Below are 26305 nucleotides of genomic sequence, written 5' to 3' on the forward strand. Positions count from 1 at the left end.
ACCACACATTGGGTCCATTGATATGATTAGAGCAGAACATGAAGGGCACAGGGATATCAGAACACAGTTGCAGATGAAGTGCATCCCTTCATGGCAGCAGTTTACCCGCCTGCCATTGGACTCTTTCAGTGGGCTATTGTGGTGGAAATTTAACATCTTATTAAAGAAAGAAACATCCTCTAACACCGGGGTGTCGAATGCCATGCCTGGTGGTCCACAGTGGCTGCAGGTTTTCATCCTAACCGTTTTCCTAATCAGTGACCAGTTTTCAATGCTAATTAACTTCTTTTCCCTTCATTTTAATAGCCCTGTTTTTAAGGATTTGGTGCTCTGAATTGATTTCTTTCTTCAATAGATGAAAGACAAACAGAAATGAGATGTGAAACAAGCTAACAGATGACCAGCTACATTGGGGTTACAAACTCCAAACAATTTCACTTGAATCACTTTCTTAATGAGAAGCCGGTTCTTGCTGTTAATTAAACTCCTTATTTAATTCCATGGCTTGTTGCTGCTCTCATACTGTCACAGCACACATTTCTAAAACTGTTGATATTCTGTTTTTTTTATGTGCTGGCTTGTTTTGTGTCTATTATTTAGCTGCTAATTAATGAAAAAGAAACAACAAAGGGGCCTGAGTCAAGTTAATTAAAATTAAGGCAAAAGAAGTAAATTAGCAGCAAAAACTGGTCACTAATTAAGAAGGTGGTTAGAATGAAAACCTGTAGCCACTGCGGCCCTCTAGGACTGGAGTTTGACACCCGTGCGACAGGACAATTCAGTAATCAGGCAGGAGAAAAGCTGTTCATTGTACTGTATCTTTTAATGACTCCTCGGCAAAATGCCTTGGAGGGAGCATTCTTCAAACACAGTCTGTTACAGCAAGGTCAGAGAAACATAGAATATAGGTTCATTTTATAAACTATTGAATTTACATACTGTGTCCGTCAATGCATACATTTTACTCTTGTTGGTTCATTGGTTTACATCCAAATGATTTATATAGAATAAAAATCTATTATATTATATTCTGGTTCTTCTTATACCTTTTGAGATGAGACACCGCCCTTGAAATTTCTGTGCATATAACAACTGTCCAGTCTCATTTATAGGACATCTGCTGATTTCTTAGTCATCTCTTAGTCATCCTTCAGTACATTTTGTATATTACATCAACCTTTCTTCTGGTACATTCTTTATTTACTTGACCATCTCAGTATTTTTCCTAAACCAAATCTTATATTTCAGTATACATTTGTTGTTCACTTGACCTTGATTTGGTTTCCCACATTTATTTACCCATTATGCTAATTCATTAAGATGAATGCTGTGTTACCCTAAAATTATTCTTCCACACTATTGACCAAGGCCAATATTAGATTTCAGTTTTAATAAGGAAGTCAGTTGCTGTCAGCCTATGGAAAACAGTCTGACCATCAGATACAGCGCAACATCCCTTTTCTTTCTTGTTATTTGGGGGGGGGGGGGGGGGGGGGGGGGGGGGGGGGGACATTAAACTGATGCAGATGGCATACAGCTCTGTGATCTGTGCAATAAACATGTCTAATGCTACCATAGGTGGATGAAAAATTCTCCACTGTATGGGATAGTTTAAAAAAGCTTTGATTTCATGCAGTTTGCTATACCTGAATTTAATACACCACAGCAATAGGATTGGATTATTGCCCATATTTAAATTAGAGTTTTACCAGCTCTGATTTACAGCTAAAGCAACAAGAGGAGTGACTCAAAATGGTGGCGGCAGTTCAAAGCGTAATTGAGTACCCTCGATTCTTGGTAATATAATAATAATAATAATTCATTACATTTAATATATAAGTTGCAGATATTCTTTCAGCATTCAGAAATTTTAGATGGATTCCAATCATGAATAACAGTGGGCATGAAATAATAACTATATGGTTTTTGGGGCAGCACTTTTGTGTTTTTAATTAATAGTGATGCACGGTATGGGACAAGCCTCGTTATCCAAGCTGTTGTTATACTTTTAATTGGAGTTAAGCAACTAGAAATAAAGATGACAAAAGGTGATTAAAGAAAACTGACACACCACAAAAAGCAAAAGTTCAAGTTTACATTCTTCATAATCTATCTTTAAGAAAGCAATATAGATATAAATATAAATAATTCTGGCTTGTTGTTTTGAATTCCTCGGCCGATCTGTTTAAATTCAGTTATAACAACTAAAACCATTCAGAATGCACTGTCTAATTGAGCTTATTCTAAATGTCAGCAAGGAACTCTGGATGCCTGGATTCAAGACTCTCTTCCATATAATCCATATTATCTAGTGAAATTCTATCATCATATTCCATCACGCTTTCCTCTCATAATTATTTTTCAGGCTCCAAGGTTCACCGTAAATGACCTCTCCTTGCTCCAAATCGTAAAGGCTGGGAAGCTGGCACTGTTTTACAAAGGGAAGCTTAGTCGGGGAACATGCAAAGGACACAAACTCACCACCTGCAAGATCTTCAAAGAAGGTGCTACTGCTTTGCCCTTGTGTTGCTTAGATTTCTCTGTACTTTTTACAACTCGACTGCATGGTAGCAGAGAGAAACCTTATGAATGCAGAGTGATAGTAGGAGGGCACTTTGGGTAAACTGCTGAATGTTAGCTTGGAATAAGTTTAAATTTTGAGACATGCATGGTATCACACTGTGGTGGTCACATAACCATTTCAGATACTTGATAAATGAATAATGTAACAAACTGTTTTCGCAGGAGTCACCTTGAAGACAGTAGAAAATGAGATTGCAATCATGAAGAAGCTAGGACATCACCATAATATACTACAGCTGCTGGACTGGAATACCACCAGAGGTAAGATGTTTGGTCATGAAGGTTTAGGTACCTAAAATATGATGATGGAAATATGGCTTGGCTTTACAAATTTGATATTATATTTATGATGTAAGAATTAAGTTGGAATAGGCTACGTATGAAGTCAAGTAAGGAGCTGATGTGTACTGGTGCTGTGGTATTTTTTACAGAGCCCTATGTTTTTCTAATGGAGTTCGTAAGCCAAGGCACACTGAAGACTTTCCTCCTGCGGTACAAGGAGCCACTGAGTTCCAGCAAAGATTCCCAGCACTTGCTCATGGTGGCAGCCTACCACATTGCACTAGCAATGGAATACGTACGCTCCAAAATGGTAAACCTCTTATGAAAATTCTTTGAATCTAAGATGCTGAAGGGCTATGGCAGCCAGAATTTAAAAATTTACAGTTGTGGTCATGCTTACATAAATGTCTATTGAAAAGAGTGAGCTGAGCTTTTCAGCCTGGTTGTTTCATTTTTAAAATATTTTGGACAAGAACTGTGAAGTGCTTAAGTGCTTGTAATGAAGTCCATAAAGTCCATAGCAGAATGCTTTAAATAGAAAGTCAAAATCTGTACAGAGCACTTTTAAAGTTGTTTGGCAATGTAAACCAGGCTCAAAATGTCATCAGATGGAGAATTAAAAAGACTCTGGAAAATTAACAAAACAACTCCACCTACAATGTCATTTGTACTGTGCATAACTTAACAAGGGTATTCATTGGTGAAAATCTTGACTTTGAAGGTGCAGTCTGGGGATTTTGCAGGAATACTAACAGCATCCGCCTACAGAGTGCTGAGTTCTTTTATAAATATTTTTAGGTTCTATATTTTTCTGCTCAAAGATATTTCCAAAATGAGGAAAACAACTTAACAATAAATTGTTGTAGTCTCCAAACTGGACAGAAGGTATGTTTAACTGTAGAGTCCAATAACAACTTAATGGCTTGGCTAGATTTCTATTTGACCACAGTGACAGGATAAGATATGTTTTACTATGGATGCTTAGAGAAAGGGGCTAGTTGACTTGTGTCTGGAACCGTACACCTCCTATCATGCTCCTCAAGATGAGGCAACGGTCAACTAGTAATAGGGAAGCAAGTGAATTCAATTAAATGATAAGCTTATCAGTTCATTTTTATTTTATATGTGATAATTGAGCAGTACAATCTTTATTATAATAATCACTCAATTTGAGGAAACAATAACTCAATATTCTGTCATTTATATTCCTTACAAATGCTCAGACTTTCAGATTCTATGTGTGTAACTCTCACCATTAGTTTATAGGTTAATACCTTCTAACTCTAAATAAACAGTGGATATTCTGAAAATCCAGTGGTCACTAACAATGACAATGCTGTGCTGCTGTACAGGTGGTTCATGGTGATCTGGCCTTAAGAAACATCCTTGTTGGCCGCTTTCCTCAAGAGTGCAAGATCACTGAGTTTGGACTGGCCAAAAACTTCTCTCGCATGAAGAGCCGGCGAAGCAGTCACAAGAGGCAAAATATGGTAATAGGCAGGAAGAAAAATCTGTATTAAACACGTAATAATTTGTGCATGTCCCAGTACAGTTGATTGACTGACTGTTATGAGAGGTTTTGATTCTTGTCTTCCAGGACCAGGTGCCTCTTCGGTGGTACCCTCCAGAGTATTTCAAACACAACTACTACAGTTTCAAGGGGGATATCTGGGCCTTTGGCATCTTACTTTGGGAACTGCATACATATGGTATGGATGAAAGGATATATCTCTGAATGTGAATGATAAATATTGTATAGAGACTTCTTTATGAAATGATAGATAGATATGAAAGGCACTATAATTGATAGATAGATACATATGAAAGGCACTAAGATAGATAGATAGATAGACAGAAGTGTCTCCATGTGGAATATCATGTCTCATTGGCAAATAATAAAAAACTGGCAAACCTAGCAGAATGAAAGAATGACTTATTCTAATAGTAGTATTATCATGGAGTACAATACATGGAGTACAGTGAAATTCCTACTTGTGTGTCCAATCAACATGCAACACGTCTCCACGCTCTGGCATCATGATAAACACAAATATATCAAATTACATAACTTCCTTTTATTCAGTTGAGAACACAAGTTAGATTTATGTATGTTTGTGGCCAACAAATGAAGTTATATTTAGATTGACTTTTTGTTGTTATTTATTTATTTTTTATTTTTTCCTTCTGTAAATCATACTGCCATTAATACTGGAGAATATTAATAGGAAAGATTTTACTAAAAATTGAATGTGCGGTAAGCTGTATCATACAGTATATTTTTTTATTTTTTCATATTTTAGTGTATAATTCATCATAACATGCAGAAAACAATAAGAAATAAAAAAATGTACAAATATTGTTAAATGAAATGCCAAGTACAAACTAATATCTACTCACAAGAAAAGACAAAAGAAACATAGTTTACCTAATATGTCTTATTTTATATAAAATACATTTAAAACAAATTCTGTTTATATTCATAAATATGTCACAAAATGTCCAGTGAATTCTTCAGTTTTTAATGAATGTGGTTAGCAGTACTCCTCACAACTCCAGAGCCTACGTTCAGTTCCTGGCCACATCACTTTCTGTGTGGATTTGACAAACTCTGCCCATGTCTACTTGTGATTTTCTGTGGTTATTTTGATTTTCCTCCCACATCTGTAGGATGTACTGGATGTGTTGGATTTTGAATTTTTCTGTGCATAGATAGATGTGTGAGTGAGCCCTGCTAAGAACCATCCCTATGGACCATTGTTGGTCCCATCTTGTCCTCAGTACTCCTGGAATAGGCTTCATTCCTGCAAATTGAACCAAAATAAATAGATGTGAAATAAGATGGATAGGTCAACTTTACAGACCCCCATGACCCTGTAATTAGGATATAGCGGGTTGGATAATGGAAGGATGGATGGAGGTAAACTTTAGCATGTAACTAGAAATTTCCAGATATATCTCATTAGGCATTAAGCAGTTAATTACATGATTTACAGTTGGTTAGATCTGAGTATATATTATCCATGTATTACATGTTAATAACTGTAAGATACCAAATTAGTTACATGAAAATATATTAAAATATAATTTTATTTTTATATGTTTCTTCATATACAAAAAATATATGAAAGATGTAATTCCAATAATTGACCAATCCTTTCTAAAAATGTTTGCCATTGACAATCTGTTGCTTCTAAAGGTCTTAAATAACAATGACATGAGAATTGCAGGCACACAGTTTGCAGAAAAGGAATTCCCAAGATTAAAACACAAAAATATTTCCTGCTATATATCATATGCCTATACAATATGTCTTTTTTACAACCTCAAGACCAGTAAAAACCCACAGAGATATACATTTGTATTTAAAAAATGGTGTTTTTGAAAACCATTCATGAGGAATGTGTGCTTCCTCTCACCTCCTGTGCCCACCAACAGAAACTGACAGCCTTAAGCCCACATGTTTCATTTGTACAGCAATTCAAAACCAGTAGGAAGAAGACTTGCAGTAAAAAGAAATAGGTAGCCCTCAGACAGAGAGCATATAAATTTAAACATTTGAATTTATCCAAAAACAGTAACAGAAGTGCAGCTCATGAAGAGCAATTGCTGGAAATCTACAAAGGGATTCACTGAGCATTGCAGATCACCTTCTCACAAAACCAAGCTGGCAGTGTAACAGCAACAAAAAAATAAAACATGGTACTTATTAATTTATCTATGGAGCAACTGCAAAAAGGTGGAAAACAAAAAAATGAAAAATAAAATAAAAGAAACCTAATGGATATTCTGTTTTTCTGCTAAAATTCAAACATCAATGTATTTTTATTTTGATGCAATTATGGTTTAAAGCAAATAAAACAATAAAAAAGTCAAAACACTATGAAAGGAACACAGACCAGTACCTTCAACGCATGACCCTCAAACAGAAATCTGAAACACATCCAAAAACCTTGTCTTGCGTTAATAATTTATTATCATATCAGTTACCAGCTTAAAGATGTTGTCACAGCCTGAAAGCATATACTGTAGGCATGAATAAATGAATAACATTTATGTTCTATACTTAGATAAATAAAATGGTATCAAACAACATGGTCTCCTATCGAATTTGCTTACAACTAACAAAATCTGTTATTATGTTTGAAATAAATAGGAAATAGGAAGCAAGTAATTAGGATTGTGCACTGAAATATCGCTAAGTGGCTGCTTTTAACTTCAGTAATCAGAGGTTGTAAATGCATACTAAAACATTGGAGTCACCTAAAGTTTTAACATAACAGAGCCTGGGGAGCCTGGGCCTATCTGAGCAGCCCTGGACACAGGGCAGGAAACATCCCTGGACAGGTTAGCAGTCCATCTCAGGGCCCCCTCATGTACACACTCACTCTTAGACATTATATAGTGCCAATACAGAACTGTCAATTAACTTATAGTAAGTGTCCTAACCTAAAGTAAATTAAGATAGATACTTTAATTGCATTTTAAAGTATCAGAAAGCAACTTCCTGTTCATCTGCATATACTTAAAATAGAGGCAATTTAACAGATCTGCAGTAAAATGTATTTCAGGAATTTCTAAAATACACTTCGGTATATCAGTACAAATGCGTTCTTGGCTTTCTTTAGTAGCTGCGCCATCTCTGTAAAGCCGTGTCACTCAGCAGAATGGCAGCGGCTGTTTTTTCATTGCATCTACCTCTGCAATCAGAAAGTCTTTTTTTTCCTTACTGTACTTCTTGTTTAATTACTTCAGCCTTTAGATTGGTGATTAAGAACAAGTTTGACATTTGGTGGTGGAGCTTCTATCATTTTTGTGGGTTTTAGTGCAAAGAGGTGTTTTAGAGCCCTTAACACCGCATTGTGAAAACCTGTTGTTTGCAGTCCACTTTTCTACTGATTTTATTGTGTTAAAAAGAAATACCTATGAACGCTTTGAAATCACTGGTGCCTCCTGATTCACCGGGTTGAAAAAACCCCCACCTATGAAAGACTCTTCGACTCCTCCGGAAGTCGAGTTATGCAAGATGTTGAGCTATTTGGTGTTCCCTCCTATTTTTAGCTCTCTAGATCTGAAAACCCCTTGCTTTTAGGCTATTGTTGCACCTTATCTTAGGCAGGAAATGACACCTTATGATAAAGAGTAAACCAAAAGATGTCTTCAGCAAAAATGATCAGAAGGACTTGATGTTGTGTGGGTCATATTAGCCACCAACCGGGGGTTCACCCCCCTAAATGGGATATGAGGGGCCAGAGTTACTCCTTTTCACAAAAATCTTTGAAATAATTGTGATCAGTAATATCGGCATATAGAGTGTCATTTTATGTGATTTTGAGGTTGCTGATAACAAATATGATGATATTTTTCATATTTGATTCTTTACCAGCAGCCATAACCCTTTAAGAGTCACTCTGAGAAAGTTAAAAATGACCAATTTCAAACATAAGCATGTGGGATATCGTTTTAGACTATTTTAAGGCCAGTGACTATGATTTTTATGTTATTTTGATTATTCACTAGGAATTTAGCCTTCTATTGAGCTATATTTAAGAGTGAAAAGAGACAAATTTCTGTTACAATTGAGAATATTTAGACTTTAAACAGTTAAATTGAAGGACACATTTTAATGTTTCAAATATGTGACATACAGTACTGTGCAAAAGTTTTAGGCAGGTGTGAAAAAATGCTGTAAATAAAGAATGCTTTCAGAAATATAAATAATTGTTTATTGTTATCAATTTACAAAATGCAAAGTGAGCGAACAAAAGAAAAATCTAAATCAAATCAATATTTGGTGTTACTACCTTTTGCCTTCAAACCAGCATCAATTCTTATAGGTACACTTGCACAAAGTCAGGGATTTTGTAGGATTATAGTCAGGTGTTTGATCAACCAATTATGCCAAACAGGTGCTAATGATCATCAATGTCACACGTAGGTTGAAACACAGTCATTAACTGAAACAGAAACAGCTGTGTAGGAGGCTTAAAACTGGGTGAGGAACAGCCAAACTCTGCTACCAAGGTGAGGTTGTGGAAGACAGTTTCATGTCATGGCAAGATTGAGCACAGCAACAAGACACAAGGTAGTTATACTGCATCAGCAAGGTCTCTCCCAGACAAAGATTTCAAAGCAGACTGGGGTTTCAAGATGTGCTGCTCAAGCTCTTTTGAAGAAGCACAAAGAAACGGGCAACGTTGAGGATCGTAGACACAGTGGTCGGCCAAGGAAACTTAGTGCAGCAGATGAAAGACACATCAAGCTTATTACCCTTCGAAATCGGAAGATGTCCAGCAGTGCCATCAGCTCAGAACTGGCAGAAACCAGTGGGACCCAGGTACACCCATCTACTGTCCGGAGAAGTCTGGCCAGAAGTGGTCTTCAAGGAAGAGTTGCAGCCAAAAAGCCATACCTCTGACGTGGAAACAAGGCAAAGCGACTCAAGTATGCACAAAAACATAGGAACTGGGGTGCAGAAAAATGGCAGCAGGTGCTCTGGACTGATGAGTCAAAATTTGAATTTGAATATTTGGCTGTAGCAGAAGGCAGTTTGTTCGTCGAAGGGCTGGAGAGCGGTACAATAATGAGTGTCTGCAGGCAACAGTGAAGCATGGTGGAGGTTCCTTGAACGTTTGGGGCTGCATTTCTGCAAATGGAGTTGGAGATTTGGTCAGGATTAATGGTGTTCTCAATGCTGAGAAATAGAGGCAGATACTTATCCATCATGCAATACCATCAGGGAGGTGTATGATTGGCCCCAAATTTATTCTGCAGCAGGACAACGACCCCAAACATATAGCCAAAGTCATTAAGAAATATCTTCAGCGGAAAGAAGAACAAGAAGTCCTGGAAGTGATGGTATGGCCCCCACAGAGCCCTGATCTCAACATCATCGAGTGTGTCTGGGATTACATGAAGAGACAGAAGGATGTGAGGAAGCCTACATCCACAGGAGATCTGTGGTTAGTTCTCCAAGATGTTTGGAACAACCTACCAGCTGAGTTCCTTCAAAAACTGTGTGCAAGTGTACCTAGAAGAATTGATGCTGTTTTGAAGGCAAAGGGTGGTCACACCAAATATTGATTTGATTTAGATTTCTCTTTTGTTCATTCACTGCATTTTGTTGATTGATGAAAATAAATGATTAACACTTCCATTTTTGAAAGCATTCTTTGTTTACAGCATTTTTTCACACCTGCCTAAAACTTTTGCACAGTACTGTAACTATTCTTGTTTATTATGTACAATCTACCTCATGATGTAAATCATTACATTTCTTATGAACACCCTTAATTAGAGTGTCTGATACTAATTACAACTTAAGTTTTTTATTGATTAATGCTTCTTACATTAATAATATGTTGAACATGGCATTGATTTGGGTTTTAAGTATGGAACAAAAAGTGACCTACAGATCTGCTTTACTGCAGAAGAAATCAAGATTTGAGTCAGCAGACTCCAGCATTAAATGGTGAAATACTGACCTGAATGTGCCCAGCACTTCTACCTAAGAGCGTACAGGGATTATGCCTAATAATCTGACAGATCTACTCAAATGCTTTACAGTCCACATTTGCAGGTATTTGTTTAAGCATACTATGTCTAGAAAAAATAGAGGCTTGCTCATCCTTTCACGACTTGGCAAATTCTCTGTTCTAAAGCAAAACTTGGTTAGAAAAATGTGCCTAAACTATACATAATTGTATCATTTCTGACTTTATTGACACAGATTGTTGTAAAATACCTTCCAGAAATGACTACCTGCTCATGTTTATCATGTTGTTGCTTTCAGTTTGCACCAATTGAACAGAACACAGCACTATAAATAAGGCTCATTAAAAATAATGCAGATAATTTATAACATTTTACATCATATAAAAGGAAAGCTTATTATTCAGAAATGTACAGCAAGTCCTGCAAGACTACATTTAATACTGACACTGAAATGTAAAGTCTGGTCTTTGTTTTAACCTGATTCATATTAGTTGAGTCTCTAGGGAGACGGAGCCCACCTCAACAGCCTCAGGAGGTAGGATGATAGTCAGTCACCAGGGGCCTCATGTATAACGCCGTGCGTAGAACTCACACTATAACATGGCGTAAGCACAAAAGCGGGATTGTGCGTACGCACAGAAAAATCCAGATGCAGGAATCTGTGCGCACGCATACTTTCACGTTCTTCCACTACATAAATCCCGATTTGCGTGAAAAGTAACGCACGTGCACGCGCCTTCTGTCCCGCCCCAACTCCTCCCAGAATTACGCCTCTTTGAATATGCAAATCGATATAAATAGCCTTCTGTGAAATGACAATGGGAAAAGCACAGGGGAAAATATAAGAATTTCAGCGAATACCAAGTGGAGGCAAAGGAAAAACGTACTATTTGTTGGTTTAAACAGTGGTATAATCAACAAAAGAAAGTTGATCGAGTGACAGAGTGTCGGAAAAACTCGAAAGATCAAATTCACAAAGTCGCACAGTGCCCGAAATAAAAAAGAAATCACATATCAAAGTCGCTGTGAAAAGGCAAGTCGTAGCCCACCGTCTGAGTGTCATATGAAAGCGTATTAGGGTACAAACAAAAAACATATGGGACACAGTGGGGAAAAAAGCACAAAATGTCAACTTTAATCTCGAAATTTCCACTTTAATCACGTAGTTTATTTTGCCATTAAAGTAGAACATCATAAACTTCATCTTAAAATCATTTATTTTACTAGTTTCTCAAGTAGCACGTTAAATGCTTTGTTCTGTATTTGATCTTCTATGTGCTCTATGTGTGTGAATCACTACGTGCTTCTGTTCTTTCTCTTCTCCGACAGGACACAGAATGCATTACATTCGTGATATTACAGCTCTCTGAATAATTAAAATACTGAGATGTATACGTGATATCATTTTCATGATGATAGGAATGAAAGCATGTTATTAAACATGGGAACACGGTGGCGCAGTGCTTGTTCATGTCTCACGCAAGAGGCTTGCTACGCCATGCGCGACCTTCGATGAAATAATTTATTACAGAAGTACTGTCTCTTTCAAACGTACTAACCTCCAATTCCTGTCCTTACTTTTCTTTCTCCAATCGCCACACAATCAGCTCTGTAATAGACGTTAAGCCATTTGTAAGCTTAGAACGCAGATTCTTCAAAACTTTTAAGGAACATTGAAATATCTTTGTAGTACATGTTTAATTATTCTATTCGTCTATCCTTCCAGTGTCGCGTCAGCACCAGCAAGAATACAGCGCAAGGCAGGAGCTATCCTTGAACTAGCTATACGCTGCGGCACCGTGTCCTCACATGTTTAATTATTAGCAATACAGATTATTTAAATGAAGTTAAAGTTTTATCTGTATACTATAAGCAACATATTTTGCTGCATTTCATCTTAAAAATGATATTGTCATCATACGCGCTTTATAAAGTAGCGCAGGTTGTGCAATATTATAACTGTAGTGCAAGTTTACAGTGAGGTGATTGAGTGCGTTTATAGTTCTTGGGATGAAACTGTTTCTGAAACGCGAGATCCGTACAGGAAAGGGTTTGACGCTTTTTGCCGTGGTTGAGGTAGTGTGTACTTGAAACTGTATACCGATCATTCTCTTTCCGATCATCTGCTGCTGTGATTCACACTCAGATACAGTGATATAAATACTCCGAGTGGTGCAGTGAGAGTAATATGGAAAAAGATGATCCGCAGTGGCAACACCTAAAGGGAGCAGCAAAAAGAAGAACAAGATGCAGTGAGCGTAACAACACTAAAGCAGTTCTGGTATTTGGAATACTATGGCTATTCCCTGGCCCATTATATTGCAGCAGGTTAATTACGATCAGATGCATTACACTAATAAACAATATGCAGTTAATTTCAGTGTATTTATAAAGCCGCGTCAGGAATGTGGAGCTAAGAAAGAAAGGATGAGCACACAGGAACAGTAGTTTGACCATTCTGTGGACCATTATATTGTTACAGGTTAATTACAATCAGATGCATTAAATTTATGAACGATATGCGGTTAATTTCAGTGTATTTGATAAAGCCGCCGCCGTGGATGTGGATCTAAGAAAGGGTAACCACACAGGAACAGTAGCACTGCTTTGACACTGGGTGCCGCCAGTCTGCAAAACCGGGCGGATAAATTGCGTACGCCAAGGAATGAGTTACCGTGGAAATGTGCGTGGCTTTACGCCAAGTTTAGGTTTTATACATCGCGATTTGAGCGTGGAAAGGTTCGTACGCAACATTTCTGTGCGTACGCACCGTTTATACATGAGGCCCCAGATACATTCATTCACAAACTCCGCACAAATAAAATACAGTTTGGCTGATGTGCAAGAAGTCAGGTGGCAACACTATCAGCTAAGTCATCATGCTGCCATGAAACACAACTCTTTTTAGATTTGTTGGTGCAACATTTGATACAAGCAAATTCTGGTATGACATAAATTAACCTTTATCCTACTTAAACTTAGAGTATTACAGTATATAAAGAGAAAAAGTAACATGGCATACCCTTGCCAGCTCCATGTATTATGAGTAAATTGGCACAGGACATGAACTAAACATTTCAAAATTCAACACTGGGATGCAAAGATGTCTTCAAACAAAAAAAATATACAGTAGTGTTGCATGTCAATGGACTACAGACCCGACTCCAGATCAAAGTCAATCAGTGCCACATCTGCAAGAAGTAATGTAAGATTAAATGAAATGAACAAAACTCCCATCTCTTATCAAACCCACTTAATGTTGTTCAGGTCTTGTAGAAATGGAGCCTATCCCAGCAACACTACGCACAAGGCAGGAAACAACTGTGTATGAGGCACCAGATCATCACAGGACACACACACCCACATTCACCCATATGGGCCAGTTGATCTATTAAATGTCTTTGGGGATGAAGGAGAAAAAAGCATTTAGGCAGTCAGTGTTTGGGTCAGGATTCAAACCCAAGTGTCTGGAGGTGCAAGGCAGAAGGGCTAACCACTGCACCATCATGGGACTATGAATAAAATGTCGAAGCATAAAATTCTTTAAATAGAAAGCAAGCAACCTACCTAGTAAAGAGGAAAGAGTCCCTACCTTGGACATCAGTAAGGTTTTTGCTTTGATTTACCTGTAATGTCTACATTAGGGCAATCTTGTGTGTCATGTTAAGAAAGGTACCATGTCAGTGTCTTTAGGGTCTTGCTAAAAATGTAACACAAATATGAAAAAGTAAAATTAACAGTGATTAAAGAACACTATTAAATCAACCATTTAATGGTAACGTATTTGACATTTTACTGGTAATCCGGTACCTATGCATGAATCGCACTAGCTGGCTACTGACACAACAGTAGAAACGTCATGATGTTTAATGATGGAAAAGTGCATACACAGTGCAGCGGTCTGGTGTGTCTGAAAATTAAATCAGAGTTCCCACATTTCAAAGCTGTGTAAAAGTGTTAACATTCCATTTTATATCATACTACCTTACAGTGCTCAATATTTTGCTAAATATTGTGATCCTGTTAGAAAGCTATGTATTATTGCAATTGTTTAATAAAATATGTGCTGTGGATTTTTAAAATTAATTCTACTGTTGTTCTGAGAGTGCTGATGCAGTGGTGCTTTGATGACTGCTGCTTTCTCACTGCATCAGAAAACTGGGTTTAAACTCCAACTTGATTGTATTGATGTGCAGTGTGAACCATCTACACATTGTTTTTGTGTGCATTTACTGTACCTTAAGGTAATTTGGGTTCCTTTACATCTAAGTGATCGTCAGATTGATTGTTGCTGTATAAGTGAATGTGCCCTTTGGTGGATTGACATTCTGTCCAGAGGTGATTACTGTTCTAAAACTGTTGCTATCATGTACTGAACTACACAGAATAAAATACAAGCAGGTCGACTATTGTTAGTATAATAAAAAATATTGGGGCGTCATGGTGGCGCAGTGAGTAGCGCTGCTGCCTCGCAGTTAGGAGACCCAGGTTCGCTTCACCGGGTTCTCCCTGTGTGGAGTTTGCATGTTCTCCCCGTGTCTGTGTGGGTTTCCTCCGGGTGCTCCGGTTTCCTCCCACAGTCCAAAGACATGCAGGTTAGGCGCATTGGCGATCCTAAATTGTCCATGGTGTGTGGGGGTGTGTGTGTGCCCTATGGTGGGCTGGCGACCTGCCCGGGGTTTGTTTCCTGCCTTGTGTCCTGTGTTGGCCGGGATTGGCTCCAGCAGACCCCCATGACCCTGTAGTTAGGATATAGCGGGTTGGATAATTGATGGATGGATGGATGGATAAAAATATTGTATTCCACCAACATGAGCCTTTTCTTGTATTTTATTCTAGGCTGTCTACCTTATGACCATCTGCACACATCAGAAGATGTGGTATTCCACGTCTGTTCTGGATACCGGTTGAAGAATCCTGAAAACTGTAAACCTGAAGTGTAAGTTTTACATTTTTCATGAAAAATCTATTTAGGAATACTTCTGCCTCAATGCGGAATGGGAAGGGTGTGTGTCAGTCATTAGGTGAGTTTGAAAAACCACAAGTCTATGTGGATCAGAGTTCATTAGGAAATGAGGCTATCTTTAGAAGTGACAAAGAACAAAGAGAGATCTTTGCACTTATTTATCATAGGCCTGGACTTTGACACCTCACTGTTGGGTAACCATGTCTGTGCAAATGATTTTTTTGCTAAGTCTTACTTTCTCCCTGTGCTGTAAAGCTAAACATATACTGTATGTGAACAATTGTGAAGTGTCCTGATTTTGCAATTGACTTCAGGTAAGGAGTCTAAGCATATAAGCAATAAAAATTCAATAACAATAAGTAAACTTGTTGATTTTAACTGTATTATCAGCTACAGAAATATTAATCGGTATGTTACAAGTTGATTACAAATTTCACTGAGCAAACATTTGCAGAAATAATCTCTTTTGGCACCTTTCATGGTAAACACAACCTAAAATGTTTTAAATGTAAATTACAATATTATTTTCATAAAGATATATTTTATATAATTGTGGGTTGGTGGGTAAAGATGCTTTCTAAGAAATACAGGTTTTTTATTGGTATGGACTGAAGCTGCCAGGTTCTGGTTTTATTTAAAAAAACTCCCAAGACATTAGAACAAGACTTAAGGCCATGTCACATTACGTGACAGTTCCAATAATTTTTCAGTCTTTGACTTTGTTCACATAATATTAGAGAGTCAGGGGCAGTCATGTAGCGTGACATACTCAGCAACTCAGTCCAACTAGTCTGTGACTTGCCCCAACAAAATGATTTTGTCTTGGGTTTTAGGGGTGGGGCTTGTGGGTATGAGAGCTGACATCCAATGACCATATAAGGCAGTGACACGAAATAATGAATACAAGGTTTTTAAACCTTACAAGCAGAAAAGAGTCTCATGTTGTATGTCCTACAAAAGAACAAAAAAATGGGCAGAGATTGTGGCTGAACTCGCTGTACCTGTAAACCTTTTGCATGGGCACCAGCTCTGTTAGGCAGCATGTTATTTATTGGCTGTTAGAAATGGGGTAAATTTGTGATACTTAAAAAATGTGAAACTGTGCTAGAACATCATGCAGTCACATAATCTGTCATTCCTAGAAATTTCTAGTTGTATAATTTAACATCCTTGGGTGGTAAGATCAGTAACAGCAGCTGATAAGTTTGACATCTCTTCTGAACAGAAGCCTTGTAATATGACATCATACTTAGTTTTCATTTATAAATAGCCCTACTTTAATGTTTTTTTTTTCCCTTTGTTGTCTGGCACTTACCTTTGTTAGCTAAACCCAGACCTTTTGATCTACAGTATGACCTTAATTCTCAAAGATTAACTTGCCCCTCGGTAAGTAATTAAATTTATGTAGCTTGGAGAATTGGTATTTTTCACTGTGGTTATCTAAATATAACTTTGTAAACCACAGCCATCTAACTTTTTCTGAATATGTCCGTTGGCTGGTGAGGTTGTTTTCAAGTAGTAAAACATAAAATACTACTATACAAGCCTAAAACACAGGCTTCACCCTATATACGGCATAAATTCATTTAAATCTAGAAGTTAAACATAAGTCCATCACCCACGCCATCAAACATAATTCAAGGAGTTAGTGTCCAAATTCCAGAAGCAGGATTGTAATACTGTTCTTCAAAGGGTCCGAAGCTCATTGATTCTCAAAACACTCTCTATGCTGATCAGTACAGTTGTACTAAGAAGTTTTTTTTTTTTTTTATTTTTTATTTAGAGGCTGAATCACTTTGGCCACCCTTCAAGGGGGCTAATGGAGGTATCTCATTTAAAGCTGATATTCCCTTCCTTAAAAATAAAATCATGAATTATTTAAAAAAAAATGTGATTTGATTTAATGCAAATACTATGGCGCCCTGCCTGGGGTTTGTTTCCTGCCTTGCGCCCTGTGTTGGCTGGGATTGGCTCCAGCAGAGACCCCCTGTGACCCTGTAGTTAGGATATAGCGGGTTGGATAATGGATGGATGGATTAGGCACTGCTTCTGTCAACTCATCACCTGCAAATTACAACCTGTTCTATCTGTGGTGTGATTTTCTCTGTTGCTGCTATTCTGTTGGCTTCTTCCGATTTCTCATCACTTGCTGATGCTGAAGCGCGTCCTGAGCACTCTGCATCCTATCTGTTTATATACACTTTGGTGAAGTAAAGACACCTCCGACACTCACAGCAAGGTCAATATGATACCAAACCACCAGGCCAAAGGTTACAATGTTCCAAACTCTCAGAAGCTGAAAGGTATGGAGACCGTATGAACAGCCTTCACAATTAAGTTAACCTACAGTAGCTGTGTGAGTTATGATATTCTAAAGTTTTGCTATTTTAATGCCAGGAGAGCTTCTATGGGTTTTTATTTGTTTGACAGCAACACTCAGTTTGATGTCTTAAGACTTTTGTTATGGTATGATAGCACCGATTTCTTTTTAGCTACTTATCATTACTTATTATTTAAGACCTCACACACAAATGAAGGTTCATGGCTGGAATGTTGTGTTACTACCCTTCATTTTATTTTTCACTGTGGAGGTAACTTTTATCAACTGTTTTCCCAACTCACCTCAATCCTGTAAGCCAAAAAGGTGTACACATATGGTCACTAGTACTGCAAAGGTTTTTGCAAAAAATATCTGAACATACTGTACGTCAGCAGTGTGCCTGAAGCAGAAGGCACTCAAAACCCTTTTACTAGAGGTGATAGCACTGGTAAGAGAGAAATGGGACTACATGACCCTAAAACTGACATTGCATACAGCATTTCTTCATGGAAAATATTGTACGTGAAGCACACTCTCAACTACTATTCACCATTATAATTGAATTTCATCAGACAAATAAAGAAAGAAAGAAAAAAGTACTAGGTTTAGGAAGAAATATATGTAATTCACTAACATGGTCCACCCATAGATCATCTGTAACATGTGACACAGGCTGTCCTGTCTGCGCCCACCAGTTTTAATGCCCTTGTAATGTGAGGTTCATGAACCTGGTAATAAAATCTGTAAGGAGTTTTCTTCAAGTAAGGGTGAGCCGAACATTAGAAAAACAGCACAACAAAGCTTGCCAATCCTATCCACCTAATTCCACCAAAATAACATTAAGTTTTGAAGGTCTGTAACAGCCTACTCTCTACCACAAAACTTTGTCATTTATTCTATGTGTCTATCATTCCTTGTGTGAAGAAAAACTTTACACATTTCCATCTGTACCCCCATGTTCTTGCTGTGCTCATTTTAAAGTAACAGTCTGGATCCACTGTACTAATTCCTTTAATAATGTTGCCCAGTTTATATGATTTTCCATAACAAACAAAGACAAAACAAGGACAGACTTTCCTCAAAGTAGGAAGTAACACCAGCCACACAAAAGAATTCTAAGTAAATATTTTTAACCTTTTTTTGTCTGGAAGCTTTCTAACAATGAGGTGCAAACAGCATGGTGGAAAATACTGTAGTAGCTAACTTATGCAGTTTTCATCTGAATGTTCTTCATTAAGTAGTGGATAAGAACAATATTTACAGTCAGGTCCATAAGTATTTGGACAGTGACACAATTTTTAAAATTTTGGCTCTGTACATGACCACAATGGATTTGAAATAAAGCAATCATTATGTGATTGAAGTATAGACGTTCAATTTTCATTTAAGGGGTTTACCAAAAATATCATATGATCCATTTAGGAATGACAGTCATTTTTATACATGTTCCTCCTACTTTCAGAGCCTCAAAAGTATTTGGACAAACTAACATAATCATAAATATAATTATAATTTTCAATATTTAATTGAAAATCCTTTACAGCCAATGACTGCCTGAAGTTTGGAACCCATGGCCATCTCTAAGTGCTGGGTTTCCACCCTAGTGATGCTTTGCCAGGCCTTTACTGCAGCTCTCTTCAGGTGCTGCTTGTTCATTGGACTTTCTGCCATCAGTTTTGTCTTCAGCAAGGGAAATGCATGTCCAGTTGGGTTGAGGTCAGTTGATTGACTTGGCCTTTGAAGAATATTCCACTACATTGCATTGAAATGCACTGGGTTTGCTTTCATAGTATGTTTTGGCTCATTTTCCATCTGTACTGTGAAGCGTTGTCCTATAAGTTTTGCAGTGTTTGGCTGAATCTGAGCAGATAGTATAGCTCTGTATACTTCAGAATTCATCCTGCTACTTCTGCCAGCAGTCATATCATTAATAAACACCAGTGACCCACTTCCATTGGCAGTCATGGGTGGTCATGCCATAACTCTCACTCCATGGTGTTTCACAGATGATGTCGTATTCATTAGGTCATGAGCTGTTTCTTCTCTTCTCCATACTCTTCTCTTTCCAACATTCTGGTATATATTAATCTTAGTTTCCTTTGTTCAAAGAAAATTGTTCCAGAACTGTACAGGCTTTTAAAAAATGTTTTCTGGAAAAGTCTAATCTTCCCTTCCTATGCTTGAGGTTTACCAGTGGTTTGCACCTTTTGGGAAATCCACTGTCTTTACTCTCATCTTTTGATTGCAGACTTTGACAATGATAGGTCTTTCTCCTGGAGAGTGTTCTTGGCTTGGCTAAATGTTGTGAAGAGGTTCTTCTTCTTCTTCACCAAGGACAGAATTCTGAAATCATCCAGCACAGTTGTCTTCTGTGGTTTTCCAAGCCTTCTGGAGTTGCTAAGCTCACCAGTGTGTTCCTTCTGTTTAAGAATGTCCCAGATGGTTGATCTGACCACTCCTTGTGTTTCTGCTATCTCTGTAAAGGGTTTGTTTTGTTTTCTCTGCCTAATGATAGCCTGTTTTTACTCTTACATGGACAGCTCTTTGGATCTCATATTGAATGCAAATTCCGCACTAGGAATCAACTCCAACGACCTGCTTAATAGTTTATGAAATAATGAGGGACCTGCTATCACCTGGTTGTGGAACAGCTTATCAGTCAAATGTCCAAATACTTTTAAGCCCCTGAAAATAGGAGGACCATGTGTAACAATGACTGTCATATGATATTTTTGGTAAACCCCTTAAATGAAAGCTGAAAGTCTACACCTCAGTCACACAGTGATTGCTTTATTTCAGATCCATCATGATTGTGTAAAGAGACAAAATTATGAAAATTGTGTGACTGTCCAAATACTTATGGGCCTGACTGTATAATAGAGAAAAAAGTTAAATTTTCACAGGTAATTATATATATATCTTTCCATACAATACTCTGTTAACTGTCTCAAAAATGTAAAAGACACATTGTCAGCAATTTCTGACAGAGCAGAATGAAACAAACTATTCAATTAACAACAGACTCCCTCCAGAACAACCGTGACCAAGTTTATAAACCAATGTTTTAGGTAATCTAGTGACATTTAATGGAGATTGTTTGGGGTGTGTGGATGACTGTACCCTGTGATGAGCTGAAGTCTTTCTGCCAAGCTGCTCCATACACAGTCAGCAATGTAACGTATGAAGTGCTGCACATGTGTACGCACACCATCATTACGGCCATCTTTTGAACTGCATTATTGTTTGTGCTGGGCACAATGAAACATGGTGGGTGTTTTTGAAGCCTCCTTCTAAATCAGTCAGATAACTCTTTAAATTTTTAAGAAGAGCATTTTTTGGCATCGGGCTGCCAGATGTTTCAGCAGTAAGTAGAAAATTCATTCAAGGATGACTGGAGAAAGGCCGGGTCTAATTCGATGTAATAGCTCTTCTGTTTGTTACCTTCTCACCAGCTTTCAGATAATGCAGGAATGCTGGATCACGTCCCCGACTCTGCGCCCCACCTTCTCCAGTATTGTCAAGACTTTGGAGGACATCCTGGAGATGGAAGCAGTGAGTACAGATGTAACCTTTTATTTTACTATCTCTGATCCTTTATCTCTTAAACATTTATCACCTATAGATGTTTGCATTACACTTTTATAGGAATTTGTTTAAGCAAGTAAGATGGACAATTTTTCAGATTCTGCTGATCATATCTTACCTCTGCCTTGTACCTCACGCCTATTTTCTGCCATTTTTGTTCTCTAAAAACTGTCTGGAGTCATCTGTGTTCAAATATCATATCCACTCTACTACCTTTTTCTCTCTGATCATGAAATCATTTTTTAGTGATGGATGATTTTCATGCATGACAATTTCTAGAACCGAAGCCAGCTTCTGTGTCTTTAGCCACGTTGTGTATTTAGATGGCTGGTATAAACTTTCGAGTTTGTCAGATGTAAAATATCCAGCAGTGCTGTACTTTAAAAAGGTTTCTACTATTTTGGTTCTTTTTTTCTGTCTTCTTTTACTTTCCTTACTGGTTAAGATGTCGCTATAAAGCCTGTAAGAACAAATTAAGAGACAAAAACAAAACATGTTGTGGCCAGACGTTTATTGGTTGGCCTAATGTTGTAATATGTTTTAAACACTAGATAGTTAACACTCGCTCTCCTCCTCAGTAGAAACTGGCTAGATGAACAAGTGTTGAATTTCTAGCCATTAAGCATTACTGTGTGGTAGATAAGAGCTGCTTAAGTTGTAATGATGACAGTTACCCCAAATGTTAGGATTTCATTAGATTTTAACTTTTTCTGGGCATTTCCATTTTTTTTCTAACCAGTGGCTTTAGTATGAATGTACATTTTGAACATCTGGGAATTCAGGGTTAACATTATTTTCTAGCATTAAAATATGTGTCTGATACTTGGCTCAGGCTTTATTTACTGATTTTTGTTGCAATGCCATTTTTGTTTTTTGGATGTCACCATTTTGAGCTCCTGTTGCTTGAACGTGATCAGGAGGGATGTGCCTCTTGAAGTCACATCAGGCGACGTCTTCAGTTTATAAGCTGGCGCCACGGAGATCTCATTGTCCAAGTTTGTGGATTCCTGGTGAATACTCTGTGCAACTTCCTTAAAAAATTTTTCAGGCAAAAGACTTTACGTTTAGCTCTTTAGACTTTGATTCTTACTCTCCCTTTGTGGCTTGATGAAAAATTGAACTGATTGTTGTGGTTTTGACCCATGCTTTATTTTTGACTTTGGTTTCTTTCCTGTTCCTTCTTTCTTACATTCTCCACATCAGCCTTAGCATCAGGCACAAGGCAGGAATTAACCCTTGACAGACTGCCAGCCCATTTGAGACCACACTCAAACTCACACTCCCTAAGGCCAGTTTAGAATTCTCAGATCACTTAAAATAGATGTTTTAGGGATGTAAGATTAAAACCAAAGTACCAAGAGAAAAAAAAACCCCACAGAGACAGGAGGAGAGTGTGCAGAATTCACACACATAATTCTCAGGCATGGATACAAACCCAGTCAACAGCCAATATATCAAAACCAGCACATGCTGTGGTCCTACAGCTTTGAGTCTGAGGATCTCTATATAAGATCATGCATAAAGAAAGCTGGGATAGAATAGGACTGCTTCTAAGTCCATACATCATCTGAAAATCACTAACTGACATGAGCTACAAGTTTCACAAAAAATGTTTTAAGTTGACCCAGTTGAACAATTTTCAAATCACTTAATACTTCAGAGACAGCATACCATCAAAAGGTGCTTCACTATAACAGCTAGTACAATGTTACTTAAATAATTCACTTAATATTTACAAATCAATGTGGAGTGAGGCCTGATAAGTATTTAATGGGTAGGCAGGTCACCCAATAGTCCATGCCAAGGTGTTTCATCATGATAGGCAATAACTAATATTCCAAAGGAAAATGGGATCCATACAGCCTCGAGAGGAGCTGTGGTATTGTATGAAGAAGTCAGGAGTGGCAGAGAAGTACGTAAGAGTTGTACAGGATATGTACAAGGGAAGTGTGACAGTGGTGATGTCAGCGGTAGGAATGACAGATGTATTCAAGGTGGGATTACATCAGGGACCAGCGCTGAGCCCTTTCTTATTTGCAATGATGATGGTTGACAGACCAGATTAGACAGGAGTCCCCGTGGACTATGATGTTTGCTGATGACATTGTGATCTGTAGCGATAGTAGGGAGCAGGTTGAGGAGACCCTGGAGAGGTGGAGATATGCTCTAGAGAGGAGAGGAATGAAGGTCAGTAGGAACAAGACAGAATACATGTGTGTAAATGAGAGGGAGGTCAGTGGAATGGTGAGGATGCGGGGAGTAGAGTTGGCAAAGGTGAATGAGTTTAAATACTTGGGATCAACAGTACAGAGTAATGGGGATTGTGGAAGAAAGTGCAGGCAGGGTGGAATGAGTGGAGAAGAGTGTCAGGAGTGATTTGTGATAGACGGCAAATATCAGCAAGAGTGATAGGGAACGTCTACAGGACGGTAGTGAGACCAGCTGTGTTATATGGGTTGGAGACGGTAGCACTTACCAAAAAACAGGAGACAGAGCTGGAGGTAGCAGAGTTAAAGATGCTAAGATTTGCATTGAGTGTGACGAGGATGGACAGGATTAGAAATGAGTACATTAGAGGGTCAGCTCAAGTTGGACGGTTGGGAGACACAGTCAGAGAGGTGAGATTGCATTGGTTTGGACATGTGCAGAAGAGAGATGCTGGGTATATTGGGAGAAGGATGCTAAAGATAGAGCTGCCATGGAAGAGGAAAAGAGGAAGGCCTAAGCGAAGGTTTATGGATGTGGTGAGAGAGGACATGCAGGTAATGGGTGTAACAGAACAAGATGCAGAGGACAGAAAGATATGGAAGAAGGTGATCCGCTGTGACAACCCCTAACGGGAGCAGCCAAAAGAAGAAGAAGAAGAAGACAGAAATGTAGCACAAAGTGTTAAATCATGGCACTCAAATGCATAAAGCTGTGCTGAAAAGGATACACTCAGAGGTACCTTTTGACATCCTTCATATAGGGGTAATTATCTTTCCATATAAGGGCAAGGGGACCCTGTGTGTGGAGAATACACATTCTTGTCATGTTTGGAAAATCTATATTGCCCTCATCTGTGTGTCTGTCTGTGTCTCAGTGTTTAAATACAAAGCCACGTCTTCTATCCCTTGCTTCTCTGGCCCCGTGCAATCCTGAATTTTATTAAGTGGGTATTTGAATAGATAGATGGTGGAAAGACTGGATTTTGAAATTCTGCTACTATGAAACACTAAAAATACAGCAATTACATTGACTTTTATATTTTATTCATTCTTTTTTGTTGCAATGTTTTAATGTCTCTGAAATAGGACTATGTGAAGGTGGACAACATGCTGATGGAAGATGATATGGAAGACTTGGATTTATAGACCAGAGCACAAACAATGGGGATCACTCTGCTTGTGTTGGGAATGCATGAGGCTTTGAAAAGTTCAGTGCTGGCAATGAGTCAACAGACTGCAGTCACCCTGTACGTGAACCACCACCAGACTTTATAGCAGAAACTAAGAGTGGGATTTCAGTGGACCACCTGGAAACTGTTGACTCGCTCCTCAAAATTAGGAATCCATACCTGTTCATTAAAGTGAAGATGCATTGTATGCACTCTTCTTGAAATCCAAATGGTATGGTCTCACTTTTTGTTGAGCCTTGGTCAGTGGCTACCTATCTTCTCTTCACTCTTACATTGACCCCCAAACACCCAATCCCTGACTGTAAGTAGCCAGTGGGTGTCATTTTATGCATTTTTCAATTGCTGTGCCTCACTCTTTTTCCACCAGACTGCCACAAATTTCACAAGTCAAATATTTTAAAAAGAGACATTTATTTGCTTTCCTACAAATGGAACAAATCAGCTGGATATTGGATCTAAAAGTATGGTGACCTGAGCTGAAAAAGCATAGACAGAAGTGTGAATTCACCCAGGCATCCATATTTTCACATGGTTTTCAAGCTCAGATTTTGGCAGTGATGTTAAGACTGAGGCCCTTAAACTGTCTGTTAACACTTGTGGCTTATTTTTAATGGTGTTTGTCAGTTGTGGTTGCACTTGGAACTGTACATGAAATCAAAACTGCAAAAACAATCAGAACTGTAGCCCATCTGTAGTATGAGACCCCATCTAGCTTGAAGTGACGAAGTCATTTGCATGGTTAAAGAATAAAACAAGTATCCAAAAAAAGGACCTGGACTTGCACCCTGAGATGCCCTGCAACTGATCTGCCACCTTTTTTGTGGAATATCAATAAACGTATACAGCAATGTCTTTGTTTCTTTCTCCAGTCTCATGTCCTTTTGGACGTCGTTCCATAGTAAGAAGATCAGGATTCTGTTTAATTTATTATATTCAACTGTGACCCACCTAATAATAGACATATATTATTTTTTGTAATCATCTCAAAGGGATTAAGATTTCTTAACCTTGGAAAATTAAGATAAAAACCTGATCATTCTCCCTATAGTGAATTCAGAAAGTATTCAGACCCCTACTCTTTCTGCTCTTTATTGTGTTGTACATTTAATTTTAAATGAGTAAATTTGTCACTTTAGCCTATTAATCTACACTCACTGTCCCATAATGACAAAGTGATAACATTGTTTTCAGAAAAGTTTGCAAATTTATTAGAAAATCAAAAACTCAAACTTCTCATCTATATATGTGGTCAAACCCTTTGCTGTGGCTCTCCAGATTGTGAACAAGTGGATTCTGTTTGCTCTAATTATTCGCGAGATGCATCTTGAACTTGATTGGAGTCCACATGTGGTGAATTGAATTGATTGGATATTGTTTAGAAAGTCACATACCGGTGCATATAAAGTCCCACGATTGACACTGCATGCCATGACGAAAAACAAATCACCAGGCCCGGCCTTAGGCATAGGCGAAGTAGGCGACCGCCTAGGGCCCCGGCGTCCGGGGGGCCCCGGATTGACGGCGGCCAGGCCCCCGGCCCGCCCCTCCCCTCGCAATGCATTCCAAAAGTTTCAAATATCCCAAAAAATAAAAAAGGACAAAAAAACTAAAAAAAGAAAAAAAACAAAAAAACTAAGCTGGGCTTAGCTACATACCGCCACGTGGTGCCCAGTGGAAACAG

General features: G+C 38.2%; 1 protein-coding gene across 1 annotated transcript; it reads left to right on the forward strand.

The window, feature by feature from the left end:
- The first annotated feature begins 2038 nt into the window (after positions 1-2038).
- On the forward strand, positions 2039-25472 carry si:ch211-167j9.5 (tyrosine kinase receptor Cad96Ca). Its single transcript, XM_028806735.2, has 9 exons — positions 2039-2048; positions 2238-2504; positions 2746-2844; positions 3015-3175; positions 4218-4355; positions 4463-4574; positions 15196-15295; positions 21095-21194; positions 24521-25472. The coding sequence occupies exons 1-9, from the start codon at positions 2039-2041 to the stop codon at positions 24578-24580; spliced, it is 1047 nt and encodes a 348-aa protein (XP_028662568.2). The 3' UTR covers positions 24581-25472.
- Positions 25473-26305: the final 833 nt, after the last annotated feature.

This window comes from Erpetoichthys calabaricus, chromosome 8, assembly GCF_900747795.2.
Source record: "Erpetoichthys calabaricus chromosome 8, fErpCal1.3, whole genome shotgun sequence".
In the NCBI taxonomy this organism is placed as follows: domain Eukaryota; kingdom Metazoa; phylum Chordata; class Cladistia; order Polypteriformes; family Polypteridae; genus Erpetoichthys; species Erpetoichthys calabaricus.

Coding starts and splice junctions, on each gene's coding strand:
- si:ch211-167j9.5 (XM_028806735.2), top strand. Junction 2,505..2,745: donor CTGCAAGATCTTCAAAGAAG/GTGCTACTGCTT, acceptor CTGTTTTCGCAG/GAGTCACCTTGAAGACAGTA. Junction 15,296..21,094: donor GAAAACTGTAAACCTGAAGT/GTAAGTTTTACA, acceptor CCTTCTCACCAG/CTTTCAGATAATGCAGGAAT.